Source organism: Alligator mississippiensis, chromosome 2, assembly GCF_030867095.1.
Source record: "Alligator mississippiensis isolate rAllMis1 chromosome 2, rAllMis1, whole genome shotgun sequence".
NCBI lineage: Eukaryota > Metazoa > Chordata > Crocodylia > Alligatoridae > Alligator > Alligator mississippiensis.
The window spans coordinates 166,309,055-166,323,766 of record NC_081825.1 but is presented as its reverse complement, the minus strand read 5'-3'; the positions used below and the strand labels follow the sequence as shown (position 1 = coordinate 166,323,766).

The following is a 14,712-nucleotide window of genomic DNA, read 5'->3' as shown; positions in this document are numbered from 1 at the left end:
CCAACAAAAGCTCCCTGAACATCTTCTTTGTTATCTCCTGCTTTAGTTTGCCTTCTTCTGTATCCATGAAATCCCTTTTAAGTGTTTGACTGTGGCTTGCTTTTCTTGTGAAGACTGAGGCAAAGAAGCTGAAGAATAGCTCCACTTTTTTTGCATCTTTGGTTAGGATTTCCTCTTGGCTTGTTAACAGAGGACCCACAGCTTCCTTTGTTCTTCTTTACTGACCAACATAGTAATAGAACCTCTTCTTGTTGTTCTTAACCTCCTTTGCCAGTTGCAGCTCATTCCTTATCTTTGCTTTCCTGATTTTGTTTGTGCAGGTTCTTGTTATTTTCTGCTATGCGTCTTGGTGATCTGCCCATTCTTCCATTGCTTCTATGCTTTCGTTGACCACATACTGGTCCACATACTTGACCACATAATCATAAGGAAGACAAGATCATTCTCCTTAGTGACTTCAATGACAGAACTGGACATGACCTTGAACTCTGGAGCAGCACCATTGGGAAGGAACGAATAGGGAAAGCCAACTCTAATAGCATCTTCTTCCTCTTGACCAAACATACGGAGCACAATCTTTCTTGGAATACTGTTGCCCTAAGCAGGGGAGTAAACGATAAACTAGACCCAGCAATCTAGAGAAGGTCCATTTCTACTGTAGATGCCCTGTAGTCTTGTGTAGATGCACCCTCAGAGAAGCAGGCCTCAACAGAAATTTAAAAAAAACAAACAACTAAAAGGCTTCAGAAGCACCTCACAAGAAGCACCTAAATTAGCAGGCAGTTTCTGAAATTTTAGTCTTACCTTTCACTTGTTTCTCTCATAGGAGTGTTGTGAAGGTTGACTGCTATCTGTACAGCCAGTAGGTGAGAACCCCTTTAAAAATACCAATCTAGAAGGCAGCACAGTGAACTTTCATTCTGCAACTGGTGGCCTATATATTTAAAAAGTGAGGAAGTAGCACCCCCCTAGCCATCCACTGAACAGGCAGGATACAGAATTTCAGGTCTGCAAAGCTGCCTGTCTAGCACTTCTCATGGATGTATTAAATCTACCCTAGTTTTAAAGAGAAAATATTGTTTGTCAGATCTTTCAGTGTTTTTGGAAAACACAGGGATGTGTTATTCTTACTGCTCTGGTGAGTACATATATGCTATTATACACTTTGGTGTATGGGAGGTGATAAGTAAATCCAGGAGTGGCAATTACAAACTTTTAGTTTTAAACAAAATGTTTGGAAAAAAAATCTTCTATGTATTATTTACTTGTCAAATCTGAGACAAACCTTTTCCACAGCTCCAAGTACCAGAAGGTATTTTAGCCAACTGGCAGAGAATTTAATGTAATTCTTTTGTCAGAGAAGCAGGGAAAAACCTCCAAAAAGCCCAGCTTCTGCCATGGCTAATGTGTGGGGCAATCGCATTGTTTCTATTCTCTGCTTTTTTAACAGAGTTGAATGGATCAAATACAGCACTTATCTTTAAAAGACATACAATGCACAAAAGAATCTGTCCCAATGCTAAAGCAAACATTGGGAGAACAGGTCATTCAAGCCAAATCTTGTTTCCTACTCTGGTTTCAGCAGTTGTGACATACTAGTCAAGGTCTAATTTAATTCCCAGTGAATTCAGAGACCCCTTCAATTGACCTGAACACAAGTTGCATTAGGCTGTCCTTATTTTATTTATAAATAAAGTCCTCTCCATCTAGGACTGATAGTCACCACTGACATCAAAAATCACCCTCTTACCACAAGGAGATTGGTTCAAACAGAAAGGACTGATAGACAGGGGAAATAGTGGCCAGGAAAGGCAAAAACAGGATGGCATCCAAGCATGACCATTATAAAAACTACTTAAAAGAAAAAAGATCTGGTATTTTTTGGAGATGAGGGGTAAGAGGGAGACCTATAGCCGACTTCACCTGAAAGAATTTAACCCTCTAATATTCAATGTAACAAGATACAAATGTAGTAAGGCAATATTCTGCAATAATGAATGATTTATAAATTCAGAAACCTGTCAGGAAGAAGCTAAATTAACACTTATATACACACACACGCTATACTGCTAGTGTAAGACTTTAATAGGCTTGTTCTTAGTGCCCTATTTACAATTCATATTCAAGATTTATTTAGAAATATAAGGTTTGATATATGGTTTCAGATCATTATCCCTACTAGTTGGATTCCAGTTGGTTTGTTGTTCTATTTTCTAGTTTCCTTTGAAGAATCTGGTAACTTCCCAGGCCTCGTTTTCCAACTGTGAGCACTGCATATGCAATGGCAGGAGGAAGGGGGGTGTTCCTGTTGCATATGACAAGCTGTCATTAAGCATGCTACCAAATAACACTTTCTTGCCTATTTCTCAATTGGTGGTTGCATTTTTGCACGCACAGAAATTCTTTCAACATGTGCAATGAATAACTGTGACATCATTGGCATTTGGTTTTGCATATATATAACTATTTGCCTTGGTTCCCATAGTCACTCTTGTTTTCTTTTAACATAATCAATTTAATGTTATGTTCTACTAATTAGTTTCTTAATGGACATTACACCCGTTTCATAAAATTGAAAACTTCCTGAATTTAAATCCTGTGACTGATTCCAGAACAATTATATTTGTGTTTCACACAGAACACTGAGGGAAAGTGTAATTAATTATCCCCTATTTTATACCTAAGAAACTGCAACATGAAGAGCTGAAGTGACTTGCCCAGTCTTGTTACACAAGAGGTGAACATCAGAGCCAAAACCTTGTGAATGGTAGCAATGAAACTGTCTCCCCACTGCTTAAACCCTTAGGTTCTGATCTTATTTCAGATGAGTTCATTGACAGTGCCAACAAAGAGGTAATTAGTTCAGCATGTAGTTTCACAAAAAAAAAAAAAAAAAGCTTCCATCATAATTGTCACTAGGACCACAACATGGGTCACTTGAAGGCCAACTGACTGACTACATGATCACTACAGAATCCGGAGAGAGGAACATCTCTGCAATTACAACCCACTGTGGTATCTAGTCTTCCAAAAAACCCATTCATGTTGTTCCCTAAACAACTATATGCAAAATATAGGTAACTATAGGCAAAATCAATTTCATTGTAAACAGAAGAGTTCCATCATCCAGTTTTATTTAACATCCATCTTCATCCCATCTTGCTTACATACTTACAAAACATCATCCTTGAAACAAAATCTAGCCTGCCAAGCAATCAAAAATACCCAGTGCATTTCTCATGATATCAGACAACCACTACTTGGTTAGGGACATAAACATAATTCTAAAGGCAGCAGTATACAATTAAATATACATTTCAGTACTTTATTCTCAATGACCCTCGTTGCTTTTATGGAGTAGCTCTTCCAACAGGACAAAATGAATCACTTTAAGAAGCGTCTGGCATAAAATGCAGAGACAATATCCCTGTAAGGAGTGTCAGAACAGGATTTGGTCTTTGGTATGTGGCACAGTTGACGAAAAGTAGGAGAGAGCAGCAACAGGTTGTGCAAGAGTCCCATGAAGCTGGAGGACAACCAATACAAAGCCATAGACTGTAACGAGACAGAATAACATATTCAACAACCCAAAGTGCAATAAAAGCACTGAAATTCCAACAACACTTCAAACTACAACTATTGATTATTCTTTTTTAGAACAATCCTCCTAAATATACCTTATATTTAACAGCTATGGCTTCCATTCCAAACACACTTTTCAGTTTAAAAACTCTTCTGTAAAAAGGTGATGATTTATGAGAACGAGCATTAAGGTTCAATAAGGACAAATGCAAAGTCCTGCACTTAGAATGGAACAATCCTATGCACCACTACAAGCTGGGGACCAACTGGCTAAGTAGCAGCTCTGCAGAGAAGGACCTGGGGGTTATAGTGGCCAAAAAGCTAAATGTGAGCCAACAGTGTGCTGTGAAGAAGGCCAACAGCATACTGGGCTACATAAGTAAAAGTGTTGCCAGCAGATCAAGGGAAGTGATTCTTCCCCTCTATTCAGCACTGGTGAGGCCACATCTGGAATATTCTGTCCAGTTTTGCCCCTTCCCCCCGCTCCCCAGTATAGAAAACATAATAGACAAATTGGAGACAGAAAGGTGAACTAAAATGGTTAGGGGGCTGGGGGACATGACTTATGAGGAGAGGCCAAGGGAACTATTCTTAGAGGCGGCTGATCACAGAACAAGGAGCAACGGTATCAAGTTGCAGCAAAGGAAGTTTAGGTTAGATATTAGGAAACACTTTCTCACTAGAAGGGTAGTAGTAAAGCACTGGAACAGGTTACCCAGGGAGGCTGTGGAATCTCCATCCTTGGAGGTTTTTAAGACCCAGCTAGACAAAGCCTTGTATGGGATGATCTAGTTGGGGATGGTCCTGCTTTGAGCAGAGGCTTGAACTAGATGACTTCCTGAGGTTCCTTCCAACCCTAATTTTCTGATTCCATGATAAAAAAAAATTGAAGTGCACTTTCCCTCTGGATCTCCTATTCTGTCTTTTCTAGGTCTGTCTTGTGGATTGTGAGCTGCTTGGCATAAGTTACTGGTTATTTTATATCTTACAAGTACTGACCACTTCCTAAGTGTGTAACAATAAATAACTTGTGATGAGCTTAAGACATCACATGACATGTATTAGAAGAAAATAAATACCAGCATTTCTATATATATTAGGCTACAGATCCTACATGCAACATTCCTCGAACACAGTTCAATATAGAACATGCATTTGTATTGCACATTGAACACCATGAACCATCAAGTGTGGTCAGCAGTCAGAAGCTGGTGCAGAGTCCCTGGTGCAATGCACTAGGGTCGCCGAATCTCTGATTCAAATCAGAGGACCCTTTAATCTCTCCGAATCGAATCAGAACCCTCTGTGGGACGCTCCCTGCGTCCCAGCATTGCAGTGATCACGAGCCGTGCTGGTACCTCAAAGTATGTAGAAAAAACTTTTAAAGCTGTGTCTGTGTCTGAAGCACTGGTTCTCTGAATCAGCATCGAATATTCAGATTCAGATTTGGCTCAATCGAATCAGGGGCAGTGGTTCAAATCAATGAATTGAATCACTGTCCCCCGATTCGGGCTGAATCCGAATTGGAATAGAATAGGGCCTGCTTCGCACACCCCTACAATACACATCATTATGGTTCTGTACTTACTGAAGGGACTGTAGCAGCAATAGGGATCATTACTACACACATCCCTCGACCCAAGATGGTAGCCAACTTCTGGAACCTGGATAGCTCATGGTTTCTAAAAGAAAAGATCTGAGGAAATAGATGGGAAGAAAGATTTTTTTTTTTTAATATTGAAAACTAGATTGATTTATCAATGTTAAATGTTTTTCAACCAAGTATTCTGTTCACAAATATTATTTTCAATCACTGGGGTGTTCTAATCAAGTATATTTAAAACATTAATAAATTATTCCCTCTAATCTGTTTGGTTTCTTACAGACACTACTCGGTATTTTTCTAGCAAACTTTGTATCAGTCATCCTTCTAAAACATCTGAAGAGAGTATGACTTCACAGAATAATAGTTTTTGACCATTAAGTGAGCTTCTAACATCTGGTCTTCAAGAACAGTTCTCTGAGAAGACTGTTAAGAGGCACAGCTAATCATCCTCAAACAGTTTGATAAACAACTGAAAGAAAACAGAACAAGGTGAATAATCAAACCTTGACTATCATTCTTCAAGAAATTTGTAATCCAAATTACTTAGGAAAATATAAAATAGAGCATGAATGAAATCTAGGTGGATGATGGAAATGAGAAAGACCTGTGAGAGATGCTCAGTAAATTAAAAAGTAACAAGAATGCGTGGAATTTTGAAAGAACATGAAGTCAGGCCTCCTCTCTATATAGTTTGTATTTTCCAATTCATGTGTTTAAATTTTTTGGAAGAAAATTAAGAAATGATCAACAAGAATGTGTGATGAAGTTAATTTAAAAGTATGAAATATCCTTCTTTCTCCTTGATTATTATTTTATTTTCTTCTTAATTTGCTCCCTTCACAAAAAATAATATATATTTTGACTTAATTGAAAATGCCAGGAAAGAAACCATGGACTTTTGCATATAATTCATTAATATACATGAAATTAAGGTGTATGTGTAATTAATTATTAAAAAAACCCACAAAATACAAGGAGCAAAGTAGGTTCTTCGTTTTTAAAAAAAATATCCTTTCATACGTATGTTCTAAAATTCTATGTACACTGCAATTCTTTTACTAGTTTTAGCTGCAAAATACAAATAAAAGACTGATCTCTTTACAATCTGTTTTTAGTGGGGCTGTAACCTCTCTTATGACACTAAGTACTCGCAAAGCTGGGACTGTACTTTTTTCAGACCCCTGCCAGATGTGCAGGATCAGCTTCAGGGCTCCCAGCCATAGGGTCACATGGTGTGACCCCATGGTTGGGAGCCTGGATTGGCTGACAGGGCCCCCAGCTGCAGGACCTTGTTACCTGCGGGTGCAGGGGGAGCCTGAAATCGTGATCCTGGGCACTCCGTGCATGGGCAATAAAGTGTGATAGAATTTGATGTGCATATGCATGGCAGGAGGCATGGTTGTGGGATCAAGCATCAGATCCCATCACACATTAATGCCTGTGCAGGGAGAGCTAAGGATTGTGATCCTGCCCGTCCCCTCCCCCCCGCCAGCACCAGCAAGTGGCAAACTCCTGCAGTTGGGAGCCCCATCAGCTGACCCAGATCCCAGCCATGGGGGCACATCATGTGCCCTAGAGGCTGAGAGCCTATAGCTGATAGGGCTCCCAGCCTTGGGCTCACGATGCAGTCCTACAGCTGGGAGCCCCGCAGCTAATTTGGGCTCTTAACCACAAGAGTGCACCATGTGGCCCTGCAGTTGGAAGCCCTACTGCTGGTGTGGGCTCCCAACCCTGGGGGGGGCACATGGTGGGATCAGCTGCAGGGCTATGAGCCACAGAGGCACATGGCGAGCCTCTGCAGCAGGGAGCCCAGATTAGCGCATGGTGCTCCCAGCCACAGGAGCACATGGTGAGCCCCATTAGCTATGAGCTCCCAGCCCCTGGTGCACATGGTGCACCACTATAGCTGGGAGCCCAGTCAGCTGACAGGGCTCTCAGCCTCAGGGGTGCACCTGGCCACACATTGAATTATTGGTGTCAGAGGAACCAGCCTCAAAGTTAGCACACATTTTCTGTGGAATAATTTTGTGGCTTACTCCTTGTTTTATGATGCCATTAATTGTTTTAACGTGTGACCAGGTTATAACTTAAAGATGCGACTAACTGGTTAGTCACGACTTAAGTGGCAAGGGCCTTAGATGCAGAAGCAAACTCTTTCTTGCTACATAAGAAATTTCAGCCACTTAAAGATTGTGGACCATATTTGCATAAATGTGGAAAGTATGACACTTGCTTACTTGGAAAATGGATTCAGACAATAAATGCTGAGATGCACCGACAAAGAAACAAGAGAACCCCTACATCATCTCCTCATCTAATTTCGCAATCCCTCTGCTTTCATACTTTAACAACATGCTCATTTTTTTTCCTATTTTTTAAACTTATAACTTTAATTTACTTTTTATCAAAGCTTGCTGCTCCTTTAAAACAGGAGTACCCAATCTCTGTCCCTGCAGAGGCATGACATCCAGCCTGCTGGTCTCACGGGTTGGAAACTTGACAACAGGGAGCCGTGGAAGCTTCATGCAGCCAGATCTAGCACTGCCTATGCAGCAGGATGAGGGGTGGGCCGCCAACATGTCAAGATTGGTCCAAGCCATTTCTCCCCATCCACAGGCCTGGATCAGGGCTGCTTCCCCCCACTCCCTTCTCCCCCACAAATCCAGATTGGAGCTGCTCTGCCCTGCCCCCAGCATACAGATCAAGGCTGGGCAATCCCCCATCAGCCAGATCCACCCTGCAGAGGGAGCTGGTACCACCCATCCTGCACACAGGGCAAAAAGTTTGGACACCACTGTTTTAGAATCACAATTATTATATATGTAGCCATCATTTGTGATGCATTAAAAGTAGTGTTCTACCGGTCTACTAAGGAAAAAAGCAAGCCAAAAATAAATACAGCCCCCAGGACCGTTTACTTATGCACCAAAATTTAACCTAAGTTGTAGCCTTGTAATACAGTAATAAATGGGAGTAGGCTAATTAAAGTATTCTCGCAGGAGATGCTCTCGAGTGAAGATTAAATTTCAGTAAGGTTAACCTACTAAAAAGCAGTGTCCAAAATGACATACCAGAGTTTATCAGCATTTGCTCCACACACAGCCAGTATTCACACCCCTGAAATATACAGAACAATTACAGTTTTTCCCTTCTACACTATCAGTTTATAATTCAAAACGGCCATAGTATATCCATATTTTATAAAGACAGCCCTGAATGATTCCCAATCACGCAGAAAAGAACATACTTTTACATCTGTCCAACCTTTATCATCAACATACCTCCACTATTAACAAATTGAGGAGCCCAAGCGCAACTGGCAAAATCCATGTAGAATCTGGTACAGTGAGGTCTGTAAACCACAGAATTCCACCCGAACAAAACTGTTCCTGAACTGTGAAGTCAATTAAAAAAAAAATTATACGCATATACACACACACACACGTGTACATCCATCAATGCATCACTGTCACCATAACATCAGTTATATAAAACTGGGCAGAATTCTACTTTTAAATTGGCTCTACAAAGCGAACATTTTTTGTATTATTTGTGACAATACATTCTGTTGGTAACAACTAGTAACTAACAATCCTTCCCACCTTTCCCTTAGAAGTAGAGGAGGGAATACCTATATGAGATTTATGCATTTCAAGAAAAGGTCCTTCTTGTGATGAGTAATAGTATGAACTTACAGGCAAGCCATATATTAATAATTGTATGTATTTCTGGACATTTGAAACTTGTACCCATCTATAAACAGACTGAAAAAATGACCTACATATAATCCACTAAATGCCATAAAGGAACTATACAATTCAAAGAACTTCAAAGGGTGAATTTAAAAATTAACCCATTCTTATAATGTATTTATTGCAAATATACTCTGAAAAAGTAACTTACTACTTTCACCTTGTTTACATACTGAATACTGTTAAAGCAAAGCATTTAAAGAGACTTTTAAACTAAATCACTGCACTTATAGGCAGTCTGCCAACTCAATGACATAAGGAAATATAAAAGTAAGAGCTAACAGGCTGACCAGGATTGAAACAGGCAAATAATAAAAAGTAACTTGCTCTGAATCCATTTTTTCATTAACCAAGTACATTTTGTAATAGTAGAAAACTAACTTTCTTAAAAATGAATATGCTACACATTACTAGACTAAGCATCATATTACTGAGCTCTATAATATTTAGCTTTTAAAGTCTAAAGTGCCAAAAAGGGCATAATTATTTTAAAGCTATGTCCACTTAAGCATAAAAAGGGTAACATTAAAAACACCACGTGCATGAATTAATACAGGAACCAGCACTGACCATGTATCTCTTACATTATGAATATCATGGGACTTAATCAATATAGGAATATTGATCTGTTTTCTGTAGATCTGTTTTTAGTCCGATATCAGAACGGCATCAATATAAAGAAAATTTACTAGATTGGAAATTGGCCATATCAGGCCGATAATTTGGCCGATAAATGGCCCATGCACGCATGCAGCTGCTCAGTGCAGCACAGACAGCGAGAAGCACAGCCCAGCAGTGTGGAGAGCTGCCTCCAGCTGGTAAGTCTGGTGCGGTGGACAGGGAGGGAAGAGGCGGGGGGGGGGGGGGGGGGAGGGGGGGCCGATCAAGGCCCACCTTGGGGAGGAAGGCGTGGGGCTGGGGCAAGGTGGGTGTGGCATGGAGCTGTGGCTCATCCAGGGGGCACAGGGGAGAAGGGCAGCTCCTGCTGCTGTGCACCACTTGGCCAGGAGCCACTTGTCTGACACTTGCCTGCTTGTGCAGCGGGTCCCGCCACTGCTCCCACTGGTCATCTAAGAGGGCACTAGGGGGTGTGTGCCCCTGGATCTGTGCAGGGAGGGCTGGGGCTGCGCTGGGAAGGGGCTACGGTGAATTTGTGGCTGCAGCCTTCCCCAGCCCCCAAAGCTCCTTTCCAGAGCAACCTTGCCCCACCAGGAAGAGCTTGGTGCAGCCCTGGCTCCAGCCCGCCCTGTGCAGATCCAGGGACACACACTCCCCTGTGCCCTTCCAGATGAGTGGTGGGAGCAGCGGTGGCAGCCGCCCATGTGCAGGAGAGCACCGGAACAGCGGCTTCCAGCTGCACGGCGTGAGCTGTCCTCCTGCCCACACACCCTGGGCACAACTCAAATCAACAACTCGAATTTTTAAAGAAACAGACAATATTAGTAAAAACAGTAACCAGAAAAAGCTATCTAGCAAACCAGATTTTTGTTTGCAGTACAAATGTTCAGAATGATCACCTTCAGAGTCTACAGCACCTACACTGTAGTTGCGCAAAGCAATGGACACGCAGAACCACACGGGAATCTGAACCCACATTAGCAAACTGACTTTGAAGGGATGGCAGTTGTCTCGAACATATAATTCTGAAATAATTCTTCGTAGGTTTTTCTTGAAATGGAACCTGATTGGAAAAAACAAAACTCCTTGCACTAAATGATAAAAAAATATTATTTCAGAATGAGTAAAAGTAATTCTAAGGGCTGCACATCTCACTTTTCTCACTATGTCTCTGCCTTCCATTCCCTGTATGCCAATCCCTCCCCCATTTACCTTTTATTGTAATTTGTTTTGTTCAACTTTCCAAGACAATTTCCCATAATATTGTCTCCTAGCAACATTAGATTTGATATTTTAGTCTCAGTGTTGTCTGTGCCCAAATTATACTGCAAGCACCTCAGCATAGAGACTACCATTCAGATCCGCAGCATTTGTTCTGTCTAATTTACTATATGTACTTGAATCTAAGATGAGTCCTGCCCACCCTGGGTCAACGGGGGAGCGGGGGGGAAACCAGCCTTGTCCTGGATTCAAGTACCAGCTGCTTCAGCTCCCATCTCAGTCTGGTTCCAGAACTGGAGCTGCTGGGGCTGCTGCTTGGAGCCAGCAGCAATTTGATGAGTGCAGGTCAGGGGCCAAAGCTAGGGTGGCAGCCTGGGTTGAGGATGGGTTGCAGTGCAAGTTGGGGATCTGGCAGGGAATAGGGTAGTAATGTGTTGCAAAGTAAAAGTGTAAAATCCCAATAGGAAACTCTACACCGTTTCAGTACACTGTTGCATTTTACTTATTGATTATATGAACCAGCAGGAAAAAAGTACATAGGCATAGATTATGGCTGCAATTTTCATTTCAATAACCAGATGATTCTACAAAACAAGATCCTAATGAGGAATTAAAAATGCATATAGTTCAATCTTTTTGGGGGTTGATTCTAATATGTGGCCGATTCTAATACCCAGGGGCACTATACTTTTAATGTTAACAGTTAACACGGAAACATTAAAAAAAAAGCCAGAATGTGATGAAAAAGCCACTGATTCTTTCTGCACAATTTGTCATTAGCCTTACATATTTGTTAACTTGCTTTTACTTTCACTTGCTATGAATGCATAAATTACTATTATAAACATGATCTTACCTGGAAACCTTTTCAGACCAACCCTGTTGCTTTCCAAAAACTGCAACTTCATAGCGAAGATGCTTTGCTAGGTTTTCTATTTCAGGCCGCAAATTTTCTAACTAGCTAAACAAAATGAAAAATTGATTATATAGAAAAATAAAACACCAAATCAGCACCCAGTCTGGATTCTCTACAGATATTTGCCAACTATTAAAAACTACTTACTACAAACAACCCAGCTTATCAGGAATATATCCCCGAGGAATTTGTGGGAGAGCACGGAGCATTTCCAACCAACACAATCAAGCAGCTGCCTTACTATGCAATAGGACGCCTAAATTTGTTCTTTTTTGCTTGTACAATACAACCTCATAAATCTGGATATCAAAAATCCAGAATTATGGAAAATCCGGCACTTTTTAAATCCATACTCCATCGGGGAGTAGCTGCAGCCAGTCCCGGAACAGCAGAGAGAGAAGCTTGCCCAAAGTGCTGGCTCCTCTGTCCTCCCCTACCCCCACCAGGAAATGAACCTGCCTTCAGGGCAGCCCCTGACACCTGTAGGGCCAGGGATGGGCTCAAAACCTCTCCATAGGGTCTCTCATGCAACCCCCTTCCCAAATAAAGACGTGCACCTGGCTTTTGAAAGGCAGAATGAAGGAGAGGGAAGGGGGAGGAAAGAAACTTTTTTCCTAGGAGATATTGGGAACTAATAGCAAGTAACCAAGCAGCAACCCTGCTGCAGTTGCTGTCACTGCCCCCTGCAGAGGCCAAGCCCGCGGGCACCCTGCTCCCACCGCCCGCTGCCGCCGGGGGAGCCTTCCAGGCGGCACTGGGAGGCTCGCACCCACCTTGGCCACGACGACGCCCTGGTGCGCGGCCAACGGCAGCGTGAGCGCGGTGCGCAGCGCGACGCTGGCACAGACGATGCTGCCCCACCAGGGCAGCCCCGTGGCCGCCTGCAGCGCCTGCAGCCCGCCCTCCGCCCAGTGCACGGGCACCGCGTCCGTCAGCCCCAAGCCCCAGCCCCAGCCCGCGCCAACCGGCGCCGCCGAGGCGGCCGCCCAGCCCCCGCTCCGCCCCCACGGCCTCGCCACGCGCCACAGCTGCCCCGCATGCCGCCACATCCCGCAACGGCCCAGACCCCCCCCCCCCCAGCACCGCCCACTCCGGAAGGCCGTGGGGGCCGGAAGTCGGGAAGTGCCAACGCGGCCGCCATGATGGGTGAGGGCAGCCTGCTGTAAACCTGCAGTGGATCGGGGTTTGGATTAGTCGGCCGAGCCGCGGCGCATGCGCTGTGCGGGCAGAGCCGGTGGGCGGCGGGCCATGCAGACGTTCCGGCACGAGCTTTGTAGCGCTTCTCGCGTGATTGGCCAGTCCGCTACTCAGAGTAGGTAGCGCGGGCCGGCCTCGGCTTCCTGGCGCCAACCGAGGCGGACAGCCCTGGACGGGGCAGGGCGGCGCGGCGCGGCGCGGCAGGTCAGGCAAGCACAGCCCGTAGGGCAGAGCAGCTCTGCACTGGTTTTGGGGAGGGCATGGGGCAACCTGTACGGCGCCTGCCAAAAAGGGTAACCCCCCCCCGCCTATCAGAGGTATGAACAGGCAGGTAAAAGAGGTAGGAGACAAACAGTCCAGGCAGGGAAGGGGAAGTAAGGAAAAGAAAGTGGCTTTGAAAGGACCTGTACTTAGCTGCAGGGAGGGGGCTTATACCACAAGGCCAAAAATGGAGAAAGGAGGTGAAGCAAAAAGGAAACGATGGGAAAGTTAGGAGGAGGAAGACGTGGAGCTGGATGAAGCAAGCATGAAACACTGAAGATTCAGCTGAAGACAGCAGGAAGACAATGCAAAGGTTCACGGAAAGGGGTTATGTTACATGGCACTTACGGGTCCGGTGGTTACAAGCATACTGTCACGCTTGTGAGCTGTTGCATGATCATTGCTCACACATACATCCAACTTAACTATATACTCCCAACCAGTCCCATCCCATTTATGAGTCCTTGTTGGATGACTTGAGCTATCATCCTAAGATTCAAAACTAACATTTAAAAGAAATGTAAATCCTCAGCTTTCCTACTGATGTTGTCAAAGGAGACAGATGCTGATGGAATAGTTTTTTTTGTGAGGAACTAAAGCGAGACCATCAAGTCTTCACCCACACAAACAAGCACTTGAAGTCAGTGGATAGACTGTAATCAACTTAGATGGGGATTGGACAGGAATTCCCATTAAATGTGAATGAAATTTAATGGCAGGAAAACAAATAGAAGCTCCTGGTCTTAAAAGTTAGGTTCTCTGTCCCTTGCCCTTCCCCCTCCCACCACACTGTTGAAAGGAAGTTCCAAAAATTCACTGTAGTATAAGTTTAAATTTCCAGGTTAAATTGACTCATGGCCCTTTCATACACATTTATTCTTGTACCAGCACTGTCCTATACCATACACAGGTGCCCCCCTCTCCCCCCCTCCATTTATACCCTTCTTGCTCTTACAAAGTAAGTATATCTCATTTCAGTCTTTGACTAGAATAAGCCAAGCTCTTTGGATCTCCATTTCCCAGATTAAATGTTGCCAGGTTCTTGTACAATAGCATTAGTTCTTCTCCATCTCTACTGAAAATACCTCACCTGATTCATGCTGGGATTGATTTCCCCTTTAATCACAGGACTGATCCACTAATGTGATTTGCCTATAAGAAATGAATACAATCAAACGTATCCTTTCCTCTGGTTGCCAATTTACAGCAGCAGTTCTTGCTCTCGGTCCTTAAGTGCGGAGCTTTACCCTTTGCAGTATCTGAATTTCATTCTATTTCCAATACTTCAGTTTTCAAGGATCCAGTCCTCCAGTCTCAAGAGTCCAACCCTTCTACCTAGATGATATTACCCAGTTGGGTTATCAACAATTTTCATTAGCACCAAGGTTATTAATAAATATATTATGGGTGTGGTAGCATCTTTGGAAGCACTTGTATTAAAAAAGTCCACTACTAACCCCCTCACCAACATAATCCACCGTCATCCCCCCTTTACCTGGTTCCACCAGTCCTTTGCAAATTGTACACATCTCCTTCCTCAGTTTAACAAGTAATTCTAA

General features: G+C 43.3%; 1 protein-coding gene across 1 annotated transcript; it reads right to left on the bottom strand.

The window, feature by feature from the left end:
• Positions 1–3,117: 3,117 nt before the first annotated feature.
• Positions 3,118–12,759, bottom strand: LOC102574932 (cytochrome c oxidase assembly protein COX18, mitochondrial). The gene is made up of 6 exons (XM_019493525.2): positions 12,469–12,759; positions 11,636–11,736; positions 10,458–10,621; positions 8,470–8,582; positions 5,171–5,278; positions 3,118–3,555 (listed from the first exon to the last, which is right to left on the bottom strand). Exons 1-6 carry the CDS (start codon positions 12,742–12,744, stop codon positions 3,385–3,387), a joined length of 933 nt encoding a protein of 310 aa, XP_019349070.2. The 5' UTR covers positions 12,745–12,759; the 3' UTR covers positions 3,118–3,384.
• Positions 12,760–14,712: the final 1,953 nt, after the last annotated feature.

What these genes read in the sequence shown, in the direction of transcription:
- LOC102574932 (XM_019493525.2), bottom strand. Translation starts at nt 12,744, where the DNA reads ATGTGGCGGCATGCGGGGCAGCTGTGGCGCGTGGCGAGGCCGTGGGGG. An exon ending in TGGTCTGAAAAGGTTTCCAG is followed by an intron (nt 10,622 to 11,635) that starts GTAAGATCATGT and finishes TTTTCCAATCAG; the next exon opens with GTTCCATTTCAAGAAAAACC. An exon ending in AGGTGCTGTAGACTCTGAAG is followed by an intron (nt 8,583 to 10,457) that starts GTGATCATTCTG and finishes TTGACTTCACAG; the next exon opens with TTCAGGAACAGTTTTGTTCG.